A 13,688-nucleotide genomic window follows, 5' to 3' on the forward strand; every position below is an offset into this window, starting at 1 on the left:
AATTCTTTCTTTCTCAATTTATTACTTTTTCACTCTGTCTCTTCCTCACTTTTTCATTCTCTCTTTTCTCTTTAGTTCTCTTTGTCTCTCTCTATCTCCCTCTCTCTCTCTCTTTCTCTCTCTCTCTTATGTTCTCTCTCTCTCTCTCTCTCTCTCTCGCTCTCTCTGTATTCTCTCTTCCACTCACTTTCTTTGTTCGCTCTCTCTTTCTCTCTCTCTCTCTCTCTCTCTCTCTCTCTCTCTCTCTCTCTCTCACTCTCTAATCTACTCGTCCCTCCCCGATGAGAGTTGTTTTTCTTCTAGCATGTGGCCCCCGGGCTAAAATGAGTTAGACAATCCTGTCTTAGCAGCACACATCGGTTACTAGAATAAGAACGATGCGGCTATGACTTTCAGCCGACCTTGATCTGGTGGACGGCACGGAAGATAGCATCTACCTGGTGGGCAACTCGCTGGGCCTGCAGCCCAAAAAGGCCAAACAGTACCTGGAGGAGGAACTGGACAAGTGGGCCAAAATGTAAAGGTCTATCAATCAGGTCCAGAACCAGGACCGGGAAAAACCTTTCCGTGTCTCTGCAGGGGGGTGCACGGCCATACGGAGGGGGCGCGACCTTGGGCCTGGGCCGAGGACGACCTTGAGGAGCACATGGCCAGAATTGTCGGTAAAAAAAAATTCTCTCTAGGTCAGGTGGGAAAATAACTGCCCGTATAATCCGGCTCACCAAACCAAGATGGTAAAAATGGAAAAATTTACGGGAAAAAAGATAAATAAAACAAAAATATTGACTCTTACTGGGAGTATCACGACTAAATTTGGCCACCAGAGGGCGTCGGACTTTAAGTAATTACATTGAAGTCTCTTATTGACTTCCAATGGGAGCTGCAGTACCCAATTTTGGCCATTTGGGGCAGTACACTAAGAGAAAATACATTGAAATGAAGTGGCTCTTATTAATTTCCACTTCTAACTTCAGAGAGCTGTTATGTTGGAAGGAGTCGTCTACCGTTGTTCCCTTCAAAGAGCTGGCCATCAGAGCCATTACATCCACCAAAGACACATCACTATCTGTCAGGGAGCCAGCTCCTGATTGATGGGGAACACGTTCCCGACAATAACTTTAAATTTCCTGCACATTACTAGTTTTCATCACGTTGTCTTTTGCCCCCCCGATAATTACATAGGCGCCTTGCATAGCAGGCTCCGCTGTCGGTGTGTGAGTGTGTGTGTGAATGGGTAAGTATGAAGTACGTTGTAAAACACATTGGGAGGTCTTCAGTAACTGGTTAAAAAGCTATGGAAATGCAGTCCATTTACCCTTCTCCATGCAGGAGCCAATCCAGATGAAGTGGCCTTGATGAACGGGCTGACCGTCAACCTGCACCTGCTCATGGTCCGAAAACCTAATCTATCTATCTATCTATCTATCTATCTATCTATCTATCTATCTATCTATCTATCTATCTATCTATCTATCTATCTATCTATCTATCTATCTATCTATCTATCTATCTATCTATCTATCTATCTATCTATCTATGGTATATATCTATCTATCTATCTATGGTATCTATCTATCTATGGTATCTATCTATCTATGGTATCTATCTATCTATGGTATCTATGGTATCTATCTATCCTTCTATGGTATCTATCTATGGTATCTATGGTATCTATCTATCTATCTATCTATCTATGGTATCTATCTATGGTATCTATCTATGGTATCTATCTATGGTATCTATCTATCTATCTATCTATCTATCTATCTATCTATCTATCTATCTATCTATCTATCTATCTATCTATCTATCTATCTATCTATCTATCTATCTATCTATCTATCTATCTATCTATCTATCTATCTATCTATCTATCTATCTATCTATGGTATCTATCTATCTATCTATCTATCTATCTATCTATCTATCTATCTATCTATCTATCTATCTATCTATCTATCTATCTATCTATCTATCTATCTATCTATCTATCTATCTATCTATCTATGGTATCTATCTATGGTATCTATCTATGGTATCTATCTATGGTATCTATCTATCTATCTATCTATCTATCTATCTATGGTATCTATCTATGGTATCTATCTATGGTATCTATCTATGGTATCTATCTATGGTATCTATCTATCTATCTATCTATCTATCTATCTATCTATCTATCTATCTATCTATCTATCTATCTATCTATCTATCTATCTATCTATCTATCTATCTATGGTATCTATCTATCTATCTATCTATCTATCTATCTATCTATCTATCTATCTATCTATCTATCTATCTATCTATCTATGGTATCTATCTATCTATCTATCTATCTATCTATCTATCTATCTATCTATCTATCTATCTATCTATCTATCTATCTATCTATGGTATCTATCTATCTATCTATGGTATCTATCTATCTATCTATCTATCTATCTATGGTATCTATCTATCTATCTATGGTATCTATGGTATCTATCTATCTATCTATCTATCTATCTATCTATCTATCTAGACATCTATCTATCTATCTATCTATCTATCTATCTATCTATCTATCTATCTATCTATCTATCTATCTATCTATCTATCTATCTATCTATCTATCTATCTATCTATCTATCTATCTATCTATCTATCTATGGTATCTATCTATCTATGGTATCTATGGTATCTATCTATCTATCTATGGTATCTATCTATCTATCTATCTATCTATCTATCTATCTATCTATCTATCTATCTATCTATCTATCTATCTATCTATCTATCTATCTATCTATCTATCTATCTATCTATCTAGACATCTATCTAGACATCTATCTAGACATCTATCTAGACATCTATCTAGACATCTAGACATCAAGACATCTATCTATTGTATCTTTGGTATCTATGGCATCTATGTGTGGTATCTATGGTATCTATCTATCTATCTATCTATGGTATCTATGGTACCTATCTATGGTATCTATGGTATCTATGGTATCTATGGTATCTATCTATCTATCTATCTATCTATCTATCTATCTATCTATCTATCTATCTATCTATCTATCTATCTATCTATCTATCTATGGTATATATCTATCTATCTATCTATGGTATCTATCTATCTATGGTATCTATCTATCTATGGTATCTATGGTATCTATCTATCCTTCTATGGTATCTATCTATGGTATCTATGGTATCTATCTATCTATCTATCTATCTATCTATCTATCTATCTATCTATCTATCTATCTATCTATCTATCTATCTATCTATCTATCTATCTATCTATCTATCTATCTATCTATCTATCTATCTATCTATCTATCTATCTATCTATCTATCTATCTATGGTATCTATCTATCTATCTATGGTATCTATGGTATCTATCTATCTATCTATCTATCTATCTATCTATCTATCTATCTATCTATCTATCTATCTATCTATCTATCTATCTATCTATCTATCTATCTATCTATCTATCTATCTATCTATCTAGACATCTATCTATCTATCTATCTATCTATCTATCTATCTATCTATCTATCTATCTATCTATCTATCTATCTATCTATCTATCTATGGTATCTATCTATCTATGGTATCTATGGTATCTATCTATCTATCTATCTATCTATCTATGGTATCTATCTATCTATCTATCTATCTATCTATCTATCTATCTATCTATCTATCTATCTATCTATCTATCTATCTATCTATCTAGACATCTATCTAGACATCTATCTAGACATCTATCTAGACATCTATCTAGACATCTTTCTAGACATCTAGACATCAAGACATCTATCTATTGTATCTTTGGTATCTATGGCATCTATGTGTGGTATCTATGGTATCTATCTATCTATCTATCTATGGTATCTATGGTACCTATCTATGGTATCTATGGTATCTATGGTATCTATGGTATCTATCTATCTATCTATCTATCTATCTATCTATCTATCTATCTATCTATCTATCTATGGTATATATCTATCTATCTATCTATGGTATCTATCTATCTATGGTATCTATCTATCTATGGTATCTATGGTATCTATCTATCCTTCTATGGTATCTATCTATGGTATCTATGGTATCTATCTATCTATCTATCTATCTATGGTATCTATCTATGGTATCTATCTATCTATGGTATCTATCTATCTATCTATCTATCTATCTATGGTATCTATCTATCTATGGTATCTATCTATCTATCTATGGTATCTATCTATCTATCTATCTATCTATCTATCTATCTATCTATCTATCTATCTATCTATCTATCTATCTATCTATCTATCTATCTATGGTATCTATGGTATCTATCTATCTATCTATCTATCTATCTATGGTATCTATCTATCTATCTATCTATCTATCTATCTATCTATCTATCTATCTATCTATCTATCTATCTATCTATCTATCTATCTATCTATCTATCTATCTATCTATCTATCTATCTATCTATCTATCTATCTATCTAGACATCTATCTAGACATCTATCTAGACATCTATCTAGACATCTATCTAGACATCTATCTAGACATCTAGACATCAAGACATCTATCTATTGTATCTTTGGTATCTATGGCATCTATGTGTGGTATCTATGGTATCTATCTATCTATCTATCTATGGTATCTATGGTACCTATCTATGGTATCTATGGTATCTATGGTATCTATGGTATCTATCTATCTATCTATCTATCTATCTATCTATCTATCTATCTATCTATCTATCTATCTATCTATCTATCTATCTATCTATCTATCTATCTATCTATCTATGGTATATATCTATCTATCTATCTATGGTATCTATCTATCTATGGTATCTATCTATCTATGGTATCTATGGTATCTATCTATCCTTCTATGGTATCTATCTATGGTATCTATGGTATCTATCTATCTATCTATCTATCTATGGTATCTATCTATGGTATCTATCTATCTATGGTATCTATCTATCTATCTATCTATCTATCTATCTATCTATCTATCTATCTATCTATCTATCTATCTATCTATCTATCTATCTATCTATCTATCTATGGTATCTATCTATCTATCTATGGTATCTATCTATCTATCTATCTATCTATCTATCTATCTATCTATCTATCTATCTATCTATCTATCTATCTATCTATCTATCTATCTATCTATCTATCTATCTATCTATCTATCTATCTATCTATCTAGACATCTATCTAGACATCTATCTAGACATCTATCTAGACATCTAGACATCAAGACATCTATCTATTGTATCTTTGGTATCTATGGCATCTATGTGTGGTATCTATGGTATCTATCTATCTATCTATCTATGGTATCTATGGTACCTATCTATGGTATCTATGGTATCTATGGTATCTATGGTATCTATCTATCTATCTATCTATCTATCTATCTATCTATCTATCTATCTATCTATCTATCTATGGTATATATCTATCTATCTATCTATGGTATCTATCTATCTATGGTATCTATCTATCTATGGTATCTATGGTATCTATCTATCCTTCTATGGTATCTATCTATGGTATCTATGGTATCTATCTATCTATCTATCTATCTATGGTATCTATCTATGGTATCTATCTATCTATGGTATCTATCTATCTATCTATCTATCTATCTATGGTATCTATCTATCTATGGTATCTATCTATCTATCTATGGTATCTATCTATCTATCTATCTATCTATCTATCTATCTATCTATCTATCTATCTATCTATCTATCTATCTATCTATCTATCTATCTATGGTATCTATGGTATCTATCTATCTATCTATCTATCTATCTATCTATGGTATCTATCTATCTATCTATCTATCTATCTATCTATCTATCTATCTATCTATCTATCTATCTATCTATCTATCTATCTATCTATCTATCTATCTATCTATCTATCTATCTATCTATCTATCTAGACATCTATCTAGACATCTATCTAGACATCTATCTAGACATCTATCTAGACATCTATCTAGACATCTAGACATCAAGACATCTATCTATTGTATCTTTGGTATCTATGGCATCTATGTGTGGTATCTATGGTATCTATCTATCTATCTATCTATGGTATCTATGGTACCTATCTATGGTATCTATGGTATCTATGGTATCTATGGTATCTATCTATCTATCTATCTATCTATCTATCTATCTATCTATCTATCTATCTATCTATCTATCTATCTATCTATCTATCTATCTATGGTATATATCTATCTATCTATCTATGGTATCTATCTATCTATGGTATCTATCTATCTATGGTATCTATGGTATCTATCTATCCTTCTATGGTATCTATCTATGGTATCTATGGTATCTATCTATCTATCTATCTATCTATGGTATCTATCTATGGTATCTATCTATCTATGGTATCTATCTATCTATCTATCTATCTATCTATCTATCTATCTATCTATCTATCTATCTATCTATCTATCTATCTATCTATCTATCTATCTATCTATCTATCTATCTATCTATCTATGGTATCTATCTATCTATCTATGGTATCTATCTATCTATCTATCTATCTATCTATCTATCTATCTATCTATCTATCTATCTATCTATCTATCTATCTATCTATCTATCTATCTATCTATCTATCTATCTATCTATCTATCTAGACATCTATCTAGACATCTATCTAGACATCTATCTAGACATCTAGACATCAAGACATCTATCTATTGTATCTTTGGTATCTATGGCATCTATGTGTGGTATCTATGGTATCTATCTATCTATCTATCTATCTATGGTATCTATGGTACCTATCTATGGTATCTATGGTATCTATGGTATCTATGGTATCTATGGTATCTATGGTATCTATCTATCTATCTATCTATCTATCTATCTATCTATCTATCTATCTATCTATCTATCTATCTATCTATCTATCTATCTATCTATCTATCTATCTATCTATCTATCTATCTATCTATCTATCTATGGTATCTATCTATCTATCTATCTATCTATCTATCTATCTATCTATCTATCTATCTATCTATCTATCTATCTATCTATCTATCTATCTATCTATCTATCTATCTATCTATCTATCTATCTAGACATCTATCTAGACATCTATCTAGACATCTATCTAGACATCTATCTAGACATCTAGACATCAAGACATCTATCTATTGTATCTTTGGTATCTATGGCATCTATGTGTGGTATCTATGGTATCTATCTATCTATCTATCTATCTATGGTATCTATGGTACCTATCTATGGTATCTATGGTATCTATGGTATCTATGGTATCTATGGTATCTATGGTATCTATGGTATCTATCTATCTATCTATCTATCTATCTATCTATCTATCTATCTATCTATCTATCTATCTATCTATCTATCTATCTATCTATCTATCTATCTATATCTATGTACGGAGGCCATATCCCCTAGTGCTTTTTGACTCAAAGAGCCATAAAAGCAAAAAATATTCATTTTATTTTGGGAAAGAGCCACACCATATATTATGAGACAAATTTACAAAATTGCTAAACCCGCACGCCAGACAAAAGCTTAGTCTTCAGCACATTTATTTTTGATGATTTGATAAAAAATATGAAAAGAGAATAATGCCAGAGCCCCTGTCCCAAAATCAACAAACATACCACTTTAAACTCAAGATCGGTTAAACTCCTTTTGACCCTTTTTTTTCATACATATTGGTTTCAAAACCAGATGCAAGCAGTTGTTTTGTAAAAACGTCACAACATTCTGCAAATAGGGAGCCTGATGAGCTCACTTTTGGCGCAGATGGCGTAGGGCGAGAGATGGGAGGGAGTGCTTGCGCTTTTTGCATGGCTCCACCCATCCCTCCCACTCACCCAATCAAAAGACTAAGTTCTCTTCCGGTGTTTTGGCGTATTTACAGTTCTGTGGATTCATCATAAGGTATCTGAACACTGAACACAGATTATATAGTGAACTTTTATATAAAGGATTCTTTAGCGTTGTACAGCCAAAACGAGTTTTTTCCCCCCTTTTTTGTGTGACACCTTGACTGTAAATTGTAGTGAAAAACGTGCCCTATATATACTGCGAAGTAACTTCAGATACTTAGTTTTGGATTGGATTCGCGTTTACCTGAATAGGATTGACTACTCCGGTTTTGAACAAGATGGAGAAATTTTGCATGCAATCAAATTTGTCTCTGAGCCATAGATATTCATAGAAAGAGCCATATATGGCTCGCGAGCCATAGGTTCCCGACCCCTGCCCTAGTGGAAGGTGGCTAGAGTCAAGAAAACCCTCACATTCACCAAACATTCATTTCACTTCACTCTTCCCAACCTGACACCTAACATTACGCCCACAGCAACAAGGGGTGAATTGCTGTACCATGCAACCTTTCATTGGCAGAGAAGCCCAACAGAATACACTGGTTTACCCCCTCCGCATCATATGCGTCACTATCAGTCATTCTTCTATCCTTTGCCATTCAAATTTACAACCATCACACTCTTGCGTCCAGTAAATTAACTGAGCTCACATCCAGAGCATGTTTCACCCTGTCCATCTGACCATCCTTTTTCTATTTCCCAACACTTCTGCACTAAATACTCTTTTAGTCAACAAACACCTCATTACCTCGCTCTTGTCTGCATTCACCTTAAGTTTTCTTCTTCTACACACTCTATTGAACTCCACTACCAAAGCACTCTGTCCTGCTGCAGTCAGCCACCAAAGCAATGTCATCTGCAAACAACAGTTGACTTACATGCAACCCACCCTCACACACTATACCTGCTCCAACCGGAATTTTGTAGTGAATTCCGATTTTCTGTCTTCAGCTTTCCTTCTACCGACCGACGTCCGAGAGACACAAGATCATTCTGGAGGACAAAGCCTTCCCTTCCGACCACGTGAGTCATTTTCTTAGTCGGTGAATCACATTTGAGATTCGAATCATGAACGGCCATTTTGTCAGTACGCAGTCGAGTCGCAGATCCGACTTCGAGGGTTCGACCCTGTGAGCAGCATGGTGCTGCTCAAGCCAAGACCGGTACGTTCTATTCACAAAAACATTAAAAAACGTGATTGAAAATGGATTGTGGGTGGTACCCTTAATCACCAGACTCGTAGGGGAACCATTTCCTTCGGTGTGTCTTGGGCAAATACAGCCTGGTGGCGCCCATCCCTCTCCAGGCCAACATATGTTTCCATCCGGTCTCACGTGTTAGACAAATGTGTATTTTATCTAAATATGCTTCTCCTAATGGTCATGGTTGGTACTGCAGCTCCCTTTGTATATGAACGGGAGCCCATTCATTTCAATGTATTTTCTCCTAGTGTACTGCCCCAAATGGCCAAAATGGGGTACTGCAGCTCCCATTGGATGTCAATAGGAGACTTCAATGTAATTACTTTAAGTTCTACGCCCTCTGGTGGCCAAATATAGTAGTGATACCACCAAAAAAAGTATTTTTTTTTTATTTTGAGTATCAAACCGAGGACTTTTTTCCTGTTAGGCAAATGTGCTGACCACTACACTACGGAGTACCAGAAAACAAAAATCTAAAGTAGACAAAAAATTATCCAAATTAAACTAAAATGAAGCAAAAACATATATAATTAAATTGAACTATACTTTGATAAAAAAAAATATGAAATACAAAAATAAAACAGATAAATAATCCTAAAACATAATACTACATAACAAAATATCAAATATAGTGCTTGAAGCAGGGACCTAATATCTGTATATTCTGGAAAAAAAAACTGAAGAAATACTACAGAAATGCTTAGAAAAACACCACTACAGAAATACTGCAAAACCAAATCTCAAAAGTATTGCTTAAAACCGGGAACCAAATATATTATTTTGCTATAGTTCTGAAAAGAAAGGTGAAATACTACATAAATATTACAAAAAACGACTATTGGAATACTGTACCTCAGACTATGATTGCATTACTACTACAGTAATGCTACAAAATTACAACAGAAATACTACTACAATAATACTACAGAAATAGTTCTTACAATAACACTACAAAAATACAACCACATAAATACTACAAAGCTAAGTATCAAAGTAAAAAAATGGACTCAATATATTTGCTCGAATCCTGTAAAGAAAATATAAATACTACAACAATACTATGGAAGTACTACTACAAAAATAATACAAAAGAAATCTACAAAAATACTACTTAAGAAATACAAAAGAAATACTCCAAAAATACTACGGAAATACAATGGGAATACTACCACAAAAAATAATACTTGAGAAATACAAAAGAAATAGTAAAAAAAAATACAAAATACTTCAGAAATACTACAAAAGTAAATATCAAAAAAAGTGCTTCAAAATGGACTTATTTCTTTAATTCTGTAAAAAAAAAGAAATACAACAAAAATATTATGGAAATACTACTACAATAATACTACAAAAAATACGAAGGAAAAACAAAATAAATACTACAAAAATACTACTTAAGAAATACAAAAGAAATACAACAAAAATACTACTTATGAAATATATAAGAAATACTACAAAAATACTACTTAAGAAATACAAAAGAAATACTCCAAGAATACTACGGAAATACAATCGGAATACTACCACAAAAAATAGTACTTGAAAATACAAAAGAAATAGCAAAAAATAAATACAAAATACTTCAGAAATACTACAAAAGTAAATATAAAAAAAAGTGCTTCAAAATGGACTTATTACACGTATTTCTTTAATTCTGTAAAAAAAAAAGAAATACAACAAAAATATTATAGAAATACTACTACAATAATACTAGTAAAAATACAAAGGAAAACAAAATAAATACTACAAAAATACTACTTAATAAATACAAAAGAAATACCACAAAAATACTACTTAAGAAATATATAAGGAATACTACAAAAATACTACTTAAGAAATACAAAAGAAATACTCCAAAAATACTATGGAAATACAATAGGAATACTAACACAAAAATACTACTTAAGAAATACAAAAGAAATAGTAAAATAAATACAAAATACTTCAGAAATACTACAAAAGTAAATGTCAAAAAAAGTGCTTCAAAATGGACTTAGTACACGTATTTCTTTAATTCTGTAAAAAAAAAGAAATACAACAAAAATATTATAGAAATACTACTACAATAATACTACAAAAAATACAAAGGAAAACAAAATAAATACTACAAAAATACTACTTAAGAAATACAAAGGAAATACCACAAAAATACTACTTAAGAAATATATAAGAAATACTACAAAAATACTACTTAAGAAATACAAAAGAAAAACTCCCAAAATACTATGGAAATACAATAGGAATACTAACACAAAAATACTACTTAAGAATTACAAAAGAAATAGTAAAACAAATACAAAATACTTCAGAAATACTACAAAACTAAATATCAAAAAAGTGCTTTAAAATTGACTTATTAAACTTATAATAGCATATTTAGATACTACAAAAATACAATGGAAATACTGCTACAATAATACTACAAAAATACTAAGAAAATACAAAAGAAATACTACAAAAATACTACTTATGAAATATATAAGAAATACTACAAAAATACTACTTAAGAAATACAAAAGAAATACTCCAAGAATACTACGGAAATACAATCGGAATACTACCACAAAAAATAGTACTTGAAAATACAAAAGAAATAGCAAAAAATAAATACAAAATACTTCAGAAATACTACAAAAGTAAATATAAAAAAAAGTGCTTCAAAATGGACTTATTACACTTATTCTTTAATTCTGTAAAAAAAAGAAATACAACAAAAATATTATGGAAATACTACGACAATAATACTACAAAGAATACGAAGGAAAAAGAAAATAAATACTACAAAAATACTACTTAAGAAATACAAAAGAAATACAACAAAAATACTACTTATGAAATATATAAGAAATACTACAAAAATACTACTTAAGAAATACAAAAGAAATACTCCAAGAATACTACGGAAATACAATCGGAATACTACCACAAAAAATAGTACTTGAAAATACAAAAGAAATAGCAAAAAATAAATACAAAATACTTCAGAAATACTGCAAAAGTAAATATAAAAAAAAGTGCTTCAAAATGGACTTATTACACGTATTTCTTTAATTCTGTAAAAAAAAAAGAAATACAACAAAAATATTATAGAAATACTACTACAATAATACTAGTAAAAATACAAAGGAAAACAAAATAAATACTACAAAAATACTACTTAAGAAATACAAAAGAAATACCACAAAAATACTACTTAAGAAATATATAAGAAATACTACAAAAATACTACTTAAGAAATACAAAAGAAAAACTCCAAAAATACTATGGAAATACAATAGGAATACTAACACAAAAATACTACTTAAGAAATACAAAAGAAATAGTAAAAGAAATACAAAATACTTCAGAAATACTACAAAAGTAAATGTCAAAAAAAGTGCTTCAAAATGGACTTAGTACACGTATTTCTTTAATTCTGTAAAAAAAAAGAAATACAACAAAAATATTATGGAAATACTACTACAATAATACTACAAAAAATACAAAGGAAAAAAAAAAGAAATACTACAAAAATACTACTTAAGAAATACAAAAGAAAAACTCCAAAAATACTATGGAAATACAATAGGAATACTAACACAAAAATACTACTTAAGAAATACAAAATAAATAGTAAAATAAATACAAAATACTTCAGAAATACTACAAAAGTAAATATTAAAAAACTGCTTCAAAATTGACTTATTATACTTGCTTTCATTCTGTAAAGAAAAAAGAAATACTGCAAAAATACGATGGAAATACTGCTACAATAATACTACAAAAATACTAAGAAAATACAAAAGAAATACTTCAAAAATACTATAAAAACAATACAAAAGAAATACTTCAAAACACTACTTAAGAATTACAAATAAAATACTCCAAAACTACGATGGAAATACAATGGAAACACTACCACAAAAATACTACTTGAGAAATACAAAAGAAATAGTAAAAACATACAAAATATTTCAGTAATACTACAAAAGTAAATATAATAAATTGCTTCAAAATGGACTTATACTTTTTTTCTTTAATTCTGTAAAGAAAAAAGAAATACTACAAAAATACTATGGCAATATTAATACGAAAATAATTCAAAAGTACTACAGAAATACCCCCAAAAAAACTACAGAAATACCCCCAAAAAAACTACAGAAATACTTGAAAACTACATATCAAATGTAGTGCTTAAAACAGGAACCTAAAATATTATTTTTGTCAGGACCAGGACGGGGACAGGACCCACTTGGGTTACGTTTCTCTCAAGTTTTATTAGAAAGATGGGAAAGGGATTCCCCCCACGATCCAAACAGAAAAACGGGTCAGTAGCCAGGACAGGAGAGCAAAAACGTGGTCGGGGTCGGAAACAAGTCGTAAGCCAGGAGAAGAGAGTAAAGACGTGGTCAGGATCAAAAACAGGTCGAAGTCGGGGAACAGACGGGAGCAAAAAACAGGTGGGAGTCAGGGTCCAAAAAGGCTTGCCTAGTGTAAACTGAGGTTTGCAGACGGACTGACAAAAGGGGATGGATAGGGGTGGGTTTAAATAGGGTTAGGGTTAGTTTTTGTCT

At 31.3% G+C, this 13,688-nt stretch overlaps 1 protein-coding gene across 2 annotated transcripts in view; it reads left to right on the plus strand.

The window, feature by feature from the left end:
• kynu (kynureninase) overlaps positions 1-13,688 on the plus strand; it is a 45,985-nt gene that overhangs the window by 16,483 nt on the left and 15,814 nt on the right. For both annotated transcript variants that reach the window (XM_088330565.1, XM_088330566.1), the window contains exons 3-7: positions 397-517; positions 580-662; positions 1,330-1,391; positions 8,885-8,956; positions 9,022-9,096. In XM_088330565.1, the coding sequence (XP_088186691.1) occupies positions 397-517; positions 580-662; positions 1,330-1,391; positions 8,885-8,956; positions 9,022-9,096 (413 nt within the window). The remainder of the gene's footprint in view (positions 1-396; positions 518-579; positions 663-1,329; positions 1,392-8,884; positions 8,957-9,021; positions 9,097-13,688) is intronic.

This window comes from Urocampus carinirostris, chromosome 3 (assembly GCF_059441175.1).
Source record: "Urocampus carinirostris isolate Australia breed hairy pipefish chromosome 3, RoL_Ucar_1.0, whole genome shotgun sequence".
Classification (NCBI taxonomy): domain Eukaryota; kingdom Metazoa; phylum Chordata; class Actinopteri; order Syngnathiformes; family Syngnathidae; genus Urocampus; species Urocampus carinirostris.